Raw genomic sequence first — 13,842 nt, forward strand, 5'->3', positions numbered from 1 at the left:
TGCTTGAAGCAGTGTGCAGGAATGCAGGGTGAGGGTGGTACACGGACCCTCCAGGACTCTCCATGGACCAGCAGGGCACATAGGAGAGGAAGACACCCAAGACTGCAGAGGGACTGAGAGGATGCTGATGGGGAAATACCAAGGGGCACTGCTGCGAGGGGGGTATAATTCCATGGAACAAGAATAGAATCTGCAACCAAAGCACCTGGGTGAGTCCCGGCTCTCCTCTAGACTGTGTGCCCCTCTGAACCTCAGTATCGTTATCTACGAACTGGGAATTAAAAATGCAACTAACACGCGTCAACCCCTGATTGTGTTCCAGGCCCGATACTGGGCACACTGCCTGCATCAGGTTGTTCCGTCCTCACCACAACTCTGGATTTGATGCTAACTCCATTTACAAGTTGAGGACAAGAGCAGTCCCCTGAGTTAATAGCACCTTTTAGACTGGGAAGTGATAAAGACGTGAGAGAGGCCCCTGTGTGTTTCTTTTGTACAGTAAGGTAGGTTGGGGGGACAATGCTAGAGGGAAGGGCTACGAATATTAAGTAACAGTAAAGCTACTCCCTTATCTCGGAAGCTAAAGCTCCCCTAAAACACAAGTTTCATCGGCATGCAAGATAAACACCCTGGGACCTTTGATCTCAATCAGGTGTGTCCTGTTCCCTCCCAGGAGATCCTTTGCAAATGTCCTCATTCTTTACTCTGCTTTCATGTTCAGAGCAGAGTCAAAACTCAGTTTCTCTCCCTGCTCATTCTTTGGAAGGTTCCACGGTGGCACATTCTTGGCGGCATCGTAAACTCCTTGGGGTTTATAATGGGCGTGCTGAGGTCATGTTCACTGTGCTTTAGGAGTGCTGTAATGGGAATGATGGATTTCAACATAAACCTCAGTTTTTCCTCACTGAAAATAGAAACTTCTTAATGAAAATGTTCCAACTGCTTGAAGCCAGAGGAGGCAACTGCAGGTTAAAAGATTCGTTTAAGATTTTTATGGAGTGAATGGAAGAAATGCAAAACATCTAAAGCTTTCAGTGGACTAAAGCGTTTCATTTCTTCTTTAACTTCTGGTTTCAGTTTTACGATTTTAAAAAGTTCAGTTTTTCAGTGTGCTTTTCAAGAGCTCTAATGAGACGTTGCTGTGGGTGCTGCTTGCTTCAAATCATCTACATCAGACAAGCAAACAAGAAATCAAGAGGGGTCTGCAAATAGGAAAGTCAACTTTTAAATTCTTGCTTTGGAATAGTTTTTATTCTCAGTGGGGAAAATTGCTATTTACAAAGTGAATTCTTTTCCATAGGACGTTTAGAAATCCAAGTTCGTGTATAATAGACGTACAGTCGAAGAGTGGACGTCCCTAATAACTGTCAGATCAGCAGATGCAGGGAAGTACCTCTGGGTTCAGGGACAGGAGTCTGTCCCCTTGGGCAGCCGGGGTGTTGGGGCACCACGAATGGGCCATGCTATTCAGGGTGACCCACTGTGAAAGCTCGGATCTGCTCTGCACTGCGCATGCCCTGGACGCGGAAGCCAGTGTTGGCGGACCCAAGGCGCCTTCCCCTCTGGGCCAGAGCTCAGGTACACTTCGTGACCCAGTGAGTTTTGCCAGCATCCAATCCAGCCTCCCTACAGCCAGCCACCATTTTGAGCCCCTTTTCCTGATCTAGAAATAGAAGCACTCAAGGTCACTAAATATGATTCAGATGGAGCTGACTGCCAATTCAAAGGCAGGTACAGAATTAACATATTTGAGGAGGCTTCCTGGACAGCCCAATGAAAGAGCTATCATTTCTTATTTATTTCTGTAAGCAAAGATAGTTGGACCATCTTCAAATACCTCACTATTCCTTTTTTTTTTTTTATTCATTTGTATAATGAAACGACGATTGTAAATTTGGGTGAGCTCAGCGCTGTTGTCTCAGATGAACAGAAATGTTCCAGATCTGCCCACACAAATGAGCTGGAGCTTAGTGGCATGAGTTTTAACAGAAGGAGGAGAAGGAGAGGAGGAGGAGGAGAAGAAATTAGCCTCTTCTTCCTCCTCTGATCACCTTTTAACTGTTTAGCGACGCAGACTCTAGGAGAGAGAGAAGAGGAGGGAGGAGGGTTGGAGCAGAGGGAGGGAGTGTACTTTAGAGAAGTTCCGGACCACCCTGGAGGAGAGGAATGCAGTTCTCCTCTGTTTTCTGTCTCCCCATCCCTTTCCCACTGATCCGCCCCCCACCAGCCCCTCCCATACCCTCAGGGCCACCACGCCACCACCAAAGTCTGCCAGGACCCCCAGGACACGCTGTAGTCTCTGCACTGAAAACACAGCACATCCGAGCACATAGTCCCCATCACCCAGCGATGACCAATGTGACCAGTTCCTCTCGGTGCTTGATGCATACCATACTCTTCACAGGGTTCCAAACTTTTTTAGAACATATGCATTTAGATCTCTTGGGTTGGGAGTTACAGGTAATTTGGCAAAGCAAACACCATACCTGGTCTCTTACATAACCTTACAGTTGGCAGCAGGGCACCGTGCAAGGAGATTAAGCAATGCTCACTCATCCAAGAGGACTCTGCATTTCCTTTTATGGAGAGATAAATGCTCTGCTTTGCTTTTTCCTCATTGCATGTACTCCTTTTATTATTGGCTGACTTTAATGATTCTTTGAAGTTAATTTTTAAATGTGAATGGCAGGATTCCACTTAACTTTTGGAAGCTTAAGAGGCATCCCTGTGTGCCCCTAGACTAGAGAGCATTTTTATAAATAATGTGACTGCATTTAGGTGAAAATGGGGAATTGGGGAGAGTGAGGAGGATCCAGAACCCAGACTGCCACAGGGACCTAAACTGGCAAAGTACTTGGAGGTTCAGGGTTGCAGCCTTCTGAAGGAACTGTCATCCTGCCATCCCACTGTGCTTCTCCAAGACCAGACATGTCACCTGAAAAAAAGGCCAGCTGAACTAACTTTTCAGTTGTAGTGTACATGCTTTCCATTTATTCTTCCTTTCCTATTTTTTAAAAGGAACTGAGACAATCCCTTTACTTGTTTATTTTTGTTGGTTTTGGGGGGCAGTGGCGGTAACTAGGTTTCTTTATTTGTTTGGAGGCACTGGGGATTGAACCCAGGACCTCATGCATGCTGAACGTGCTCCTTACCACCCTGGTACAGCCTCCCTCCTCTTCCTTTCCTATTAAAAGACAAAAAACTTTCAGTCTGTAGATCTCTAAGCAACACACCCTCTTAATGCTTCTTTTCTCAGTTTCAGAGTCTAGATTCTCTAAAATGTTTTGGTATCTTTTTCTGAATTCAGGAGCCATTAGAAAATGATCAAAGTGTTGCGTATTCCTAGTTCTCAAATTACAATAATAAAGTTTTCCAACGAAAACCCTAAAATCTCTTCCCACATTCTCACTGTGGACTACAAGTTGGAATTAGTACGTTCATCCAATAAAGTTCAATCAGGAAAAAAAGGGGGGAGGGCCTATTTCAAAATGAATTCCAGTTTTTTCTTTAAAAACAGAGTTTATAGACCATGACAGATTTCAAAATGTTTTCTCTAATACCCCAATATGTGAAATTTTGACTGAAGTTTTCCAGAAATGACAGGGATCAAACAACTCGCCAAGACTTCAGTTTCCAGGTTTCTCCCAGCCTTGAAACTCCCCTGGAGGATAATTACTATTTACTGCTGTCAACCTTCCTCCTTTTCTTCTGTAACATTTTCCATCTTAAGAAGGGTCGTCCCATTCAGCCCCGGAGACTGGTGGCTGAGTGGCTGAATGGAATTACTACCAGTGGAAACTATGCTGCAAGACAGGGGAGATAAAGCAGCTGCAGAACAAGCCTGGCTGTTTTTTCCATCCTCCCCAAGCAAAGTTAATTAGCATAGGGAAAATGACTAAGGTGTTGACGTCACCTCTTTCCAGTAGAAACTTACACTCTGTCCCTGTCTGCCGGAGTGCAAGCAGGACTTGACTCAGGAATTTGGTGTCCAAACAGGATGCTCTGGAAGCTGCGCTTTTTTTTTTTTCCCCAGGGGGCTGGACCTCAGAGCTTTATAAGCGCTGGCTCGAGAAAGAACCCACAGCCTCTGGTAAAGGAACCTCACTTGGGGCTTGACTGAGTTCAGTCTCTAGTGCTTTCACTGTAAGAAGGCAAGATGCACTTTAGAAACTTTAACTACAGTTTTAGTTCCCTGATTGCCTGTGTGGCAAACAGTGATATCTTCAGCGAAAGTGAAACCAGGGTAAGGCTTCTTATATAATGTGATTTTTGAGAATTTTTGCAGCATTATGTTAATTGAGACTATTAACTGAAATATTTGTGGGGGAGAGAGGTGGGGGGTATGTGGCTCTATTGTGGGTTTTGGGGTTTTGAAATAGATCCAGAATACTTTGAGTCAAAAATCAGAAGTTTTTGCCTGAGGTTTAACTGTGAAGGAACTTTTAAAGCTCTCAATATTTAAAAACGTCCACGTCCCTTGACCAATTAGTAAGGCAGGGTTTGGCATTGTGTTTTTTTCATTCGGTGTAGCTTGTAAGTAACCTTTTGGAGGGAGGACTTTTCTGACAGTGAACAGAAACGTTTCACTTTGACATCTAGAGTTCAGAATAATTTGATTTTATCTTAGGAAATAAATAGTGGAAAGATATTTAAATGTATGCAGTAATTACAAGAGCCTGTCTTCGAGTTTCCAGATTTGTCTAGTTGGAGAAAATGCAGCCACAGCAAATAATAAAACTGGATAAATAACTTAAGTGTGAGATAAGTTTACCTCCTGGGAAGCAGCTCTCATTGGTGGTAAATTAATATAATTAGTCATTTTAATTACTATACTTTTCTTCTTCATTTGATTAAAGTGTAAGGTTTTTATCAGTAGCCGTGCAGCTATCTAATTGGTCTTTACCAATATTGCATATAAATGAATTCTGCGTGTTCTGTTTGGGGGACCGTGATCACATTTCATCTTTATACCCAAAGCCTCATTGAGACATGGGAAGATTTCTTTCTTTTTTTTTTTTTTAATTCAAATTTAACTCTATAATTGTGTACTATGCTTGTGAGCCAGGACTGTAGTTTTTGAACTACTTAGAGTATGTTCTATGTATAAAAGTTCTATAAAGTCTATATATTTAATTTTAGCCTCATATGTGTAAAATCACTAATTTATTTATTTCATTAAGTCAAGATGCCATCCAACAACTATAATAACTAGGTATCAGTTATTAGAACAAATAAGATTATCTTATAAGAGAATAACGTGCTAGCAATATGAAATTAACAAGATAATGTGGGTTCTCTTGTGTTTTGGTCCTAAGCCCTGACTTGTATTCTAAAAATATTCATCAAAGTCATCTCTCCCAAATTATGAATCATAACTTCAAAACTAAACAGTTGGCCACAGTGCCTATGGATGAGGTCACGTGAAATTCCAAATCTGCGCAGACACCCTTGCGCCGGCAACGTGCCCGTGCTCAAGAGAGGCGGATAAAAAGCCTGTACCTCCAGAGGAAACCGCAGGTTTCTCATTCTCTGCCTCTGCAACACCCCTCCTGGGAAAGGCACAGACATCTCCCTAAAGGAAAGAAAAGCCAGGGAATTGGAAGAGAGCAAGTTTGTGAGTAGTTCCCACTTCCCCTGAACAACCTGCCGGTAGAGACACCAGCCAGAAGGGAATGCAGGACCTGCCCACTGAATATTCTCCAAGATTCTCCTCTTTTGCTGAGTCCTCTCTCCCCTCTGCAGAAGCGCTGTGTTCTCCATAGTTCTCCAGAGAACTGGTGGGCCCCAGGCCTCCTCTTCTCACTAGTCCCCTGTGTAGAGGGCACCCCGCCTCACCCAGGCTCTCAGCCACCCCCATCTGCCTCTCACCATCCTGAGTGTCTAGTCTGAGAAAAAGACTCAGAAAACACGGTGACTAAAAGTCCATGCACCCTGTTTCTAGAAGCTTCAACTGTCCATCAACTCCCTCTCCGGTTGGAAGGATTTCTGTGGCCTCCCAGCCTCCCCCCACTGACACCCCCACCCAGGACCTAGCCCAGGGGGGCTCCCCAGAGCTCTTCTCAGGAGCCAATGAACTCTCTCCTGATTCTAAGCTTTCAGTCATTGAACTCAGGCATTGTCTTAGAAAGTTCTCTTAGAACTCAGCTCTAAGAGCTCCTGCTGTTCCGTCTTGCTCACTAGTTCCTGTAACTCTCCAGCTAGGTCTGTACATGTGTTAAAGCCAGCGTGCAGAAAAGGGTTTGGGTGCAGTACGTTCGTGTTTTAAACCAGTATTATTTTGGAGAGTTAAAACGTAACAGATTGAACGGGAAGATAGTCATGGGAATGTTTTAAAAACTGCTTCCTTTACCTTAAGAAATATAAGGCTTTTTATTAACATCATTGTTTCCCAGTTCAGTAAAAAAAAAATTTTTTTTCTTTCAAATTAGCTCCAGTGCTTTTAAGCCCTAAAGAAATATTTGATGTACAGGGCAGCGCCCTAAGTTGAGTGGTGGGACTGGAGTTCACTAGACTGGGGAAAATCATGGAACTGGCAGGCCATTTGGGTGACAATGACCAAACTGGACCTGCTTGGAAAATGTTCATTCTACTTTAAAAAGAATGTTTCTGTGACTGTAAGAAGTGTTTAAGTATTGATCATTGTTCAGCTGATTAAATGAATTTAGTAAATCATACATTCTTACTTTTGTATAAAATCACCTATATTAAATTAAAAGGGCAGAAAAGTCAGTTTCCTCAAAGAAGAAAGGCAGGTTCTCTGTCTTCTCTAAGAAAGAAGTTAGTTCTTGAAATGATTAATTAATTTTCCATATGAGATGTAATGAAGTCATCTAGTCAAGGGTCATTTGCAGGTAAATTTCAATTCCTTTTATATTTATTTTTCAGGCCAAATTTGAATCCCTCTTTAGGACATATGACAAGGATATCACCTTTCAGTATTTTAAGAGCTTCAAACGAGTCAGAATAAACTTCAGCAACCCCTTATCTGCAGCGGATGCCCGACTCCAGCTACATAAGACTGAATTTCTTGGAAAGGAAATGAAGTTATATTTTGCTCAGGTGAGTGGACATCATTGATACTCATGCTTCTCTCTTCTCCCTCCCACCCTTAAAAGTAGCTTATACGTCGATTACGTGTACGTTGATTTAAAACTGCAAGAACTCCTCTCGACAAAGGCAACATTTATACTCAAAAATATTCAAGTCAAACTATTTTTAAGAAGACATCAGGTGTATTTGAAAGTGACCTCAGAAATGACCTGAGTTTAGTAGTGATCGCCCCGAGCCTTCCTGACTCAGGAAGGTGGTAGAGGGCAGGGTTGTGGGCGTGGCTACCCTAGAACCCTAAGACCACCCAGCAGGTGTGCGGGAATTTGTTCAAGGTTTAGTTTGGGCTAATGCCACCTTCCAGATCGAGAGAGGACGGGAGCAGTCCCGGCTCTGTGCAGGTTCCCAGCAGCCCACTCACTGCGGAGAGCTGGTCTCTGCCAGGCCGGCCTGCACATCAGCCCGAGGCTGCCAGACCCAGCCTGAAAAGAAAAAATGGGTTCACCATACAGGTGGTAAATGCTAAGAAATCCTTCTGGTAGGTGGGGGTCCGGCCCCAGGGCACTCCCCGTGGGCTTGTGGGCGGGTTTGCTTTCTCTCCTGCTCATCACCCTTCCAGCTGTCCCCTAGCCCGTGCCCCTTACCCCTTTGATGCTGGGCCGCCCACCTTCTAGGCAGCTCACGAAGTTCCATTTGACGATGTGACAGGAGTCCAACAGGTTAGCAGGGGGAGAGGAAGGGACTTCTTGAACGCTTCCCCCTGGTTAAAGAGACCCCCACTGGGGTCCTGAGTTCCCCAGGCCATTATGGGAAAAGACAGACTCTTTAGAGGGGCTTCCTGACCTTGTGGGAAGGCGAACTTGCCCGCCCTCCCAGGGTAAATGAGAGCCGGGATGCCCTGCCCCCTGGTGGTGAGTCCGAGGTGCAGGCTTTGACCTTGGATCCTTGGTTAAGAGTAAGCTGCTTCCTGTGTTTGGTAGGGTTCCGTGTAAACACTTACTTAGTCCCTCCACGACTTTTTCTGGTTTATTAAAGTAAATACATGTTCACTGTGAAATTTTTATGGGGGAAAATATTAAGGAACAAAGAAAATCCAAATTGTTAAGATTCTTTTTTTTCAATTGAAATATAGTCAGTTACAATGTGTCAATTTCTGCTGTACGGCATAATGTCCTAGTCACACATAGATAGAAACATATTTGATTTCATATTATTTTTCATTAAAGGTTATTACAAGATATGGAATATAACTCCCTGTGCTATACAGAAGAAATTTGTTTTTTATCTATTTTTATATATAGTAGTCAATATTTGCAAATCTTGCACTCCCAAATGTATCCCTTCCCACCCCCTTTCCCCTGGTAAAAACTCGTAAGGTTCTAATGTAGGATCTTTCCAAACAGCCCTCTAATCACTGGTATAATGTTTAAGCCTAAACTAGGATCTTGGGTTTTTGTTCCTTATCATTATTCTTTTAAATATGTAACCTGGAAGGTGGATTTCTTTTTCCTTCGTCACTTCTGGCATCTGACTCAGAGCCCCAGTGGGAGCCTGAGACTGTAGTGGGCAGGAGTCCTGCGTCCCCATCCCTACTTTGCCTCCCTGAAAATCTGTATCATCTTAGAAATGGCTTAGCCTTTTTGAGCTTCTGTGATATGAGGAGCTGGAAGCAGTTGATTTTGAGATCTCTTCTGACCTCAGCAACCGTGCTTTATTTTTTTCATTTATACCAAAATTATCTCTGTTCATTTCCATCAGTCTAGGTCAAGCATAATTACTTGCAGTCCCTGTGCCTGGGAGACCCAGTCCTGGGAGGGGGCTCTTATCATGTCTGCACCATAATCTGAGTTCCCTTTCCCCTCCCCTTATAAACCTCACTGTGATTCATCCTCGGGCACCTGTTCTGCTGTCTGCACGCGGGTCTGCCCTTCACATCTGTCTTCTGTAAGCTGTCATTAAGTGCTGCTGCATTGCTCCAGTTCTGCCCTTGAGAAACATCCACCTGTATTTCTCTCTCCCCCCAGACTTTGCACATAGGAAGTTCACACCTGGCCCCACCGAATCCAGACAAGCAGTTTCTGATCTCTCCTCCCGCCTCTCCGCCGGTTGGCTGGAAACAAGTGGAAGATGCTACTCCTGTCATAAATTATGATCTTTTATATGCTATCTCCAAGCTGGGGCCAGGTAAGCAGTGCTCTCAGGTGGGGAGGGGATAAGGTGACGTGCAGAGATGGTGCTAAAGGCACAGAGACTCGCCTGCAGCGGGAGCAGTCCTATCCCCATTGCTCTTTTGACCTCTCATGTGATTGGTGCCAGCGTGTTGTGAATCATCCCTATTTGCTTTCTTCTGAATCCAAGTAACCCATGCTGGGAGTGTGCACGCCTGCCTCTGGCCTCATCCCTTAAGAAGGCATGCGAGTTGGTCTTAGGGACCAAGTACCATGACCACATCATGTGAATCCATCCCCTCACCCACTGGGTACAGCCTGTGCGGGTGACTCAAGACCTAGCCTCACTTCTTGTTGCTCCAAGTGGGGATGGGCTATTGAACTTTGGGAAGGGAAATCAGGCCTTCCCCTCTTTTAGAAATTTTATTTTTAGCCAAGATAATTTCATCCATTGATCTGATTCTCACCTACCCTTTTGAATGTGTGAGGGAATGGAGGACCATAGATCAGAGTGGAAAAAGATCCCCAGTCATGCAGAGCCCCAGAGGGAGGGGTGCGTCCCTGCTGAGCTTTCCCAGGGGGTGGAGGGAGGGAAAGAAGAGGTTCTGGTCCTCTGAAGGGACAAAGGTGTGAGCACTTAGGAAGAAAGATACTCTGGCCTCAGGCTTCCCATCCAGAAGATGGGTATTACTCGGTGGAGTTCTGAGTGGTAAATGAGCTCACCATGTAAAAAACACTTCATACAGTGCCTGGCTTATCAGCATTCCTCAAAGCATGTTTTCTAGAAACAATAAAATTTGGCGGTTTCTGTCCCATCTGACAGGGTTTGGTTAAACAGGAGGTGCCGTGGGGATCTTGGGGCAAAGAGGTTTGAGCCCCTCTTCTGCCCTATCTGTGGAGCAAATCCAGTAAACACTGAGGCCATCAGCTTTCTCCTTGACCAGCAATCTGATGTTCCTTTGAGTTGAGATTTTATTTTCTTGGACCATCAGCCGTTTCCCTTGGAAAAGATTACATTTCTGAAAATATCGCTCTGACGGAAATTCCCTCTGTGGTAGAAAGCAAGGATCACATTACTTCCTGCTAATCGTGGCCTGAAGGTCAAGGTGGAAATGGCTGGTGCTCCTCCCAGCAGCTCCGGGCCAAGGTGCATTAGCAAAGCCCAGGGTTGGAATCTGCTGGGATGTTAGAGAAGGGAGGACGGAGAGCTCCACCTGGGGAGAGGTGTCAGACTGCCCCGAGGCAGGACATTCTGTTCTACTAATGAACATTCTTCACTCTAGAATCTGCCACTTCTTTACAGAGGTCTTGTTTGAGAAGCCTTTATAGAAAATAGACATAATGAGATCATTTTGCCCTTAGTTTCCTTAACAATGAGTTTGAGTTTTTTCATATTCAGCTGTGCTTTTCAGCCAGCAAGATGGCCAAGATTTTGCAAATATGATCATACACCCATGTTTTCTGGGTTGTGACTCACTGGCGGGTAGATAAGAATTTGTAAAGGGTATTCTGACCAACATTTTGAGTGGTCTGTCTGACCCTCCATCTTAATCCTCCCCCCTCAAGAATGCTGAGGCTCTTTAACCCTCTCAAATGCAGTTAAAATAACATTCCAGTCTTGTGTGTGGAGTAGAGAAGGAGCCACACCTTTTTTATGAATCAAAGTATCTTGACCGAACCTGGTAAAACTCAAGCTGACATAGAACAGCAGGACACTCCTGGTTCCAGGGGGTTGATAGTTGTATGAAAAGGATGCTGTGCTCAGCAATGTTTTCGGAGCGCCTGCTTCAACCAGCACCGCGTCTCCCGTGCTTCCTGTCCCTGGTGTGGGCGGCGCACTGCAGCTGGAGCTGGGGAAGGAGGCTCAAGATGTCCTTTCTTCATGCCTTTATTTGTGCAACGTCTTTTCACAAATGGATGCCCCTGGTACCACCAGCGGGCCTGGTGGACATGCTAAGTATAATTTACATTCCTTCCATACCTTTCATGTGCTGGGACTCTGAGTGTTTGATTGAAAGCAGAGTTATTTGTATGGTGAGATATACAATAAGCCACCAAAGAAACACCAGTCCAGAGTGTGTCCGGCTGTGTCCCTCAGTCCCCACTGGATGCCCATGGAAGCTCGGTCGAGCAGACCCCTCCATGCGCGTCCACCCGCTCTTGCTCTTTGGCCCTCAGGTCCGTGCCTGAGTTACCCTGCAGTTCTTTCCTTTCCCTAGGGGAAAAGTATGAATTGCACGCCGCGACCGACACCACTCCCAGCGTGGTGGTCCACGTGTGTGAGAGCGATCAGGAGAACGAGGAGGAAGACGAGATGGAAAGAATGAAGAGACCCAAACCCAAAATTATCCAGACCAGGAGGCCGGAGTACACGCCCATCCACTTAAGCTGAACTGGCCCCCGGACGAAGAGGTATTCCAAGTCACACTCACGGGAAGGAATCTTTTACTGTGGAAGTGGCTGGTCACAGCTTTGGAGGCAGCAGCCGTGATCGCTGTGGCAGAAATTGCAGCTCACGTTGCTCAGAAGAGAACCGAGGCTTAGTCTTCTGGTTCCGACGCTGTGTATCTGTCAATGTTCATGGCTCCCGGGAATTTTCCTGAGCCAATCACTGAGTTTGGGGTGATCGCACAAGGACATTCGGGAACGTCTCGAGAAAACCGATAACGATAGTGTTCTGTACTTGTTATTTTCTGGTAGGTTCTGTTTTTGCCAGGGGCAGGTTGATCAATGGGTCCGGGGAGAGCCTTCTGTTTCTAACCAGCCTATGATGTAGACTGCTCTCTCCTGGTAGAGAAAGGCACTGCGTGGGGCCACGAGGTGTCTAGTGCAGAAGGGTTGTGAAAACAACAGTGCAACGTGGAAATTGTAGCGTTTCATTTCTTCCCTGTCATGTCCTAATGTTTGTGCATGTATATTACTGATTTTCAGAGCTAACCTTTGTTCGTATATAGAGTTATGCCATTGTTGTTTCACATCTTTTGGGAAGATAGGAAAGCATTTGAAAAGTCTGTCACCTTTCCAGATTCGTGACTGTCTCTGCAACAGCGCACACACGTGGGATTCCACCTGGAATACATCCACTCGGCATCCTATCCGATGCAACATGGACTTGTGCTTTTGCAAAAGAAGTCGATCTGCAATTCCTATGTAGCGTTTTGCTTATAAAATTCGGAGACAGCAGTTCCACTGCCAACTTTTAGTGGGTGAGAAGTTTTAGTTTAGGTGTTTTAGGTTAGACAATAAATTGGTTTCATTTATTTCTTTTATGTGGGGGGTTACATGAATCATAGCCAAAAACCTTTTTTGGGGAACTGCCAGTTGAGATTCATTGATTTTTTTTTAATCCCACTAAAACATCAAGATAAACTTGTAAATAAAGCTGATAGAATACATTCACACCTGTTGTGCACTCGGGTGAGGAATACATCAGTGGAGGCTAGTGTAAGATATATTAACCTACTTGTATGTTGTGAATTGTATGTTGTAGAAACGCCTTTCAAATGTTGGGCAGGACTTGAATTCGAAGCATGTGAAGTGGATAGTAGATTGTGTAAAGGTTATGAGAAGGATGCAGTGCCTTTCCCCATTAATTCCTGATGGAATTGTTACACTAGGTTAACGTTTGTAATTTTTTTTCTAGTTGTAACGTGTATGTCTGGTAAATAGGTGTTATATTTTGGCCTTACGATACCATAACAAGGTTTGTCATTTTGAAATACCGAATGTCAAGTAACAGTGCATGCTTTGGAAATGTGGGAGGTGGTTTTCTTTAAGAAGCAAATATGTTTGATTGTTCATATCAAGAAATTGACTGAATGTTCTCAAAACCCTGTTTACAGTACTTGGTGGGGCTGGGGGCAGGTGAGGGAGAGACCATTGCCTAGCTGTTCAAGTGTTCCTAGTTAAGTGCTTTTAAACTGGAGAGGCTAACCTCAAAGTATTTTTTTTAACTGCATTCTATAATAAATTGACACAATATGCTCTTTACGGAAAAGTTATCCATTTGTCATTTTATTTCTAATGGTCAACCTGTGACTCCTTTGAATTCTGAGGTCTCAGAAGAATTCATCCCTTCATCAGTTTCAGTTTGGAAACTCCTGGTTCCCAGCTGTGGTTCCCAGAGGGTCAGCCACACCAACAGCACATCACTTAGTAAAGGGGAAAATGGATGAAACTGAAATCAGAAGTCTGAGTATGTCCTTTGTCCAGGGAGATGATACTATGATGAAAACCCTTTTTGCCAGCAGCTCCACTAAACAATGTTTTTGATTGTTAATTTGAGGAGTTTTCTTTCCTGTTAGAAAAGATATCCACCAAAGACACTAAGTTACAGAGGCCAGTTGTGTTCAGAAAGTTGGTCTGTAAGCCTCCTGTTTGAATCTCACCTGGAACTCTTATTACAAATGGTGATGAGCTTGGCCGGCCCTCAAAGGCTAAATAACCCCCTACTTATTTGCTGAATTCACACAAATGACGTTAATCTTGATTAAGCTGCACAGCAGGCATTTTTCCACAAAAATTCACAGGCTTCTCTGTTTTCTTCCTCCTTCTGTCATTCTCCCAGAGCACTGGCACATCTTAAAGCCATATATGTTTGAGGTTTACATATGTTACAAAATCCACA

General features: G+C 44.4%; 1 protein-coding gene across 3 annotated transcripts in view; it reads left to right on the forward strand.

Moving 5' to 3' along the window:
* RCAN1 (regulator of calcineurin 1) overlaps positions 1 to 13,216 on the forward strand; it is a 90,467-nt gene extending 77,251 nt beyond the window's left edge. The window contains exons 1-5 of one of the 3 annotated variants that reach the window (XM_032471089.1): positions 4,007 to 4,243; positions 5,316 to 5,614; positions 6,886 to 7,059; positions 9,072 to 9,231; positions 11,435 to 13,216. In XM_032471089.1, the coding sequence (XP_032326980.1) occupies positions 7,039 to 7,059; positions 9,072 to 9,231; positions 11,435 to 11,607 (354 nt within the window). In that variant the 5' untranslated portion in view covers positions 4,007 to 4,243; positions 5,316 to 5,614; positions 6,886 to 7,038 and the 3' untranslated portion in view covers positions 11,608 to 13,216. Of the gene's footprint in view, positions 1 to 4,002; positions 4,244 to 5,315; positions 5,615 to 6,885; positions 7,060 to 9,071; positions 9,232 to 11,434 lie in introns of those variants that run through there. The other 2 variants (XM_006187481.3, XM_032470960.1) reach the window with 2 other exon arrangements.
* The last annotated feature ends 626 nt before the right edge of the window (positions 13,217 to 13,842 follow it).

This window comes from Camelus ferus, chromosome 1 (assembly GCF_009834535.1).
Source record: "Camelus ferus isolate YT-003-E chromosome 1, BCGSAC_Cfer_1.0, whole genome shotgun sequence".
In the NCBI taxonomy this organism is placed as follows: Eukaryota; Metazoa; Chordata; class Mammalia; order Artiodactyla; family Camelidae; genus Camelus; species Camelus ferus.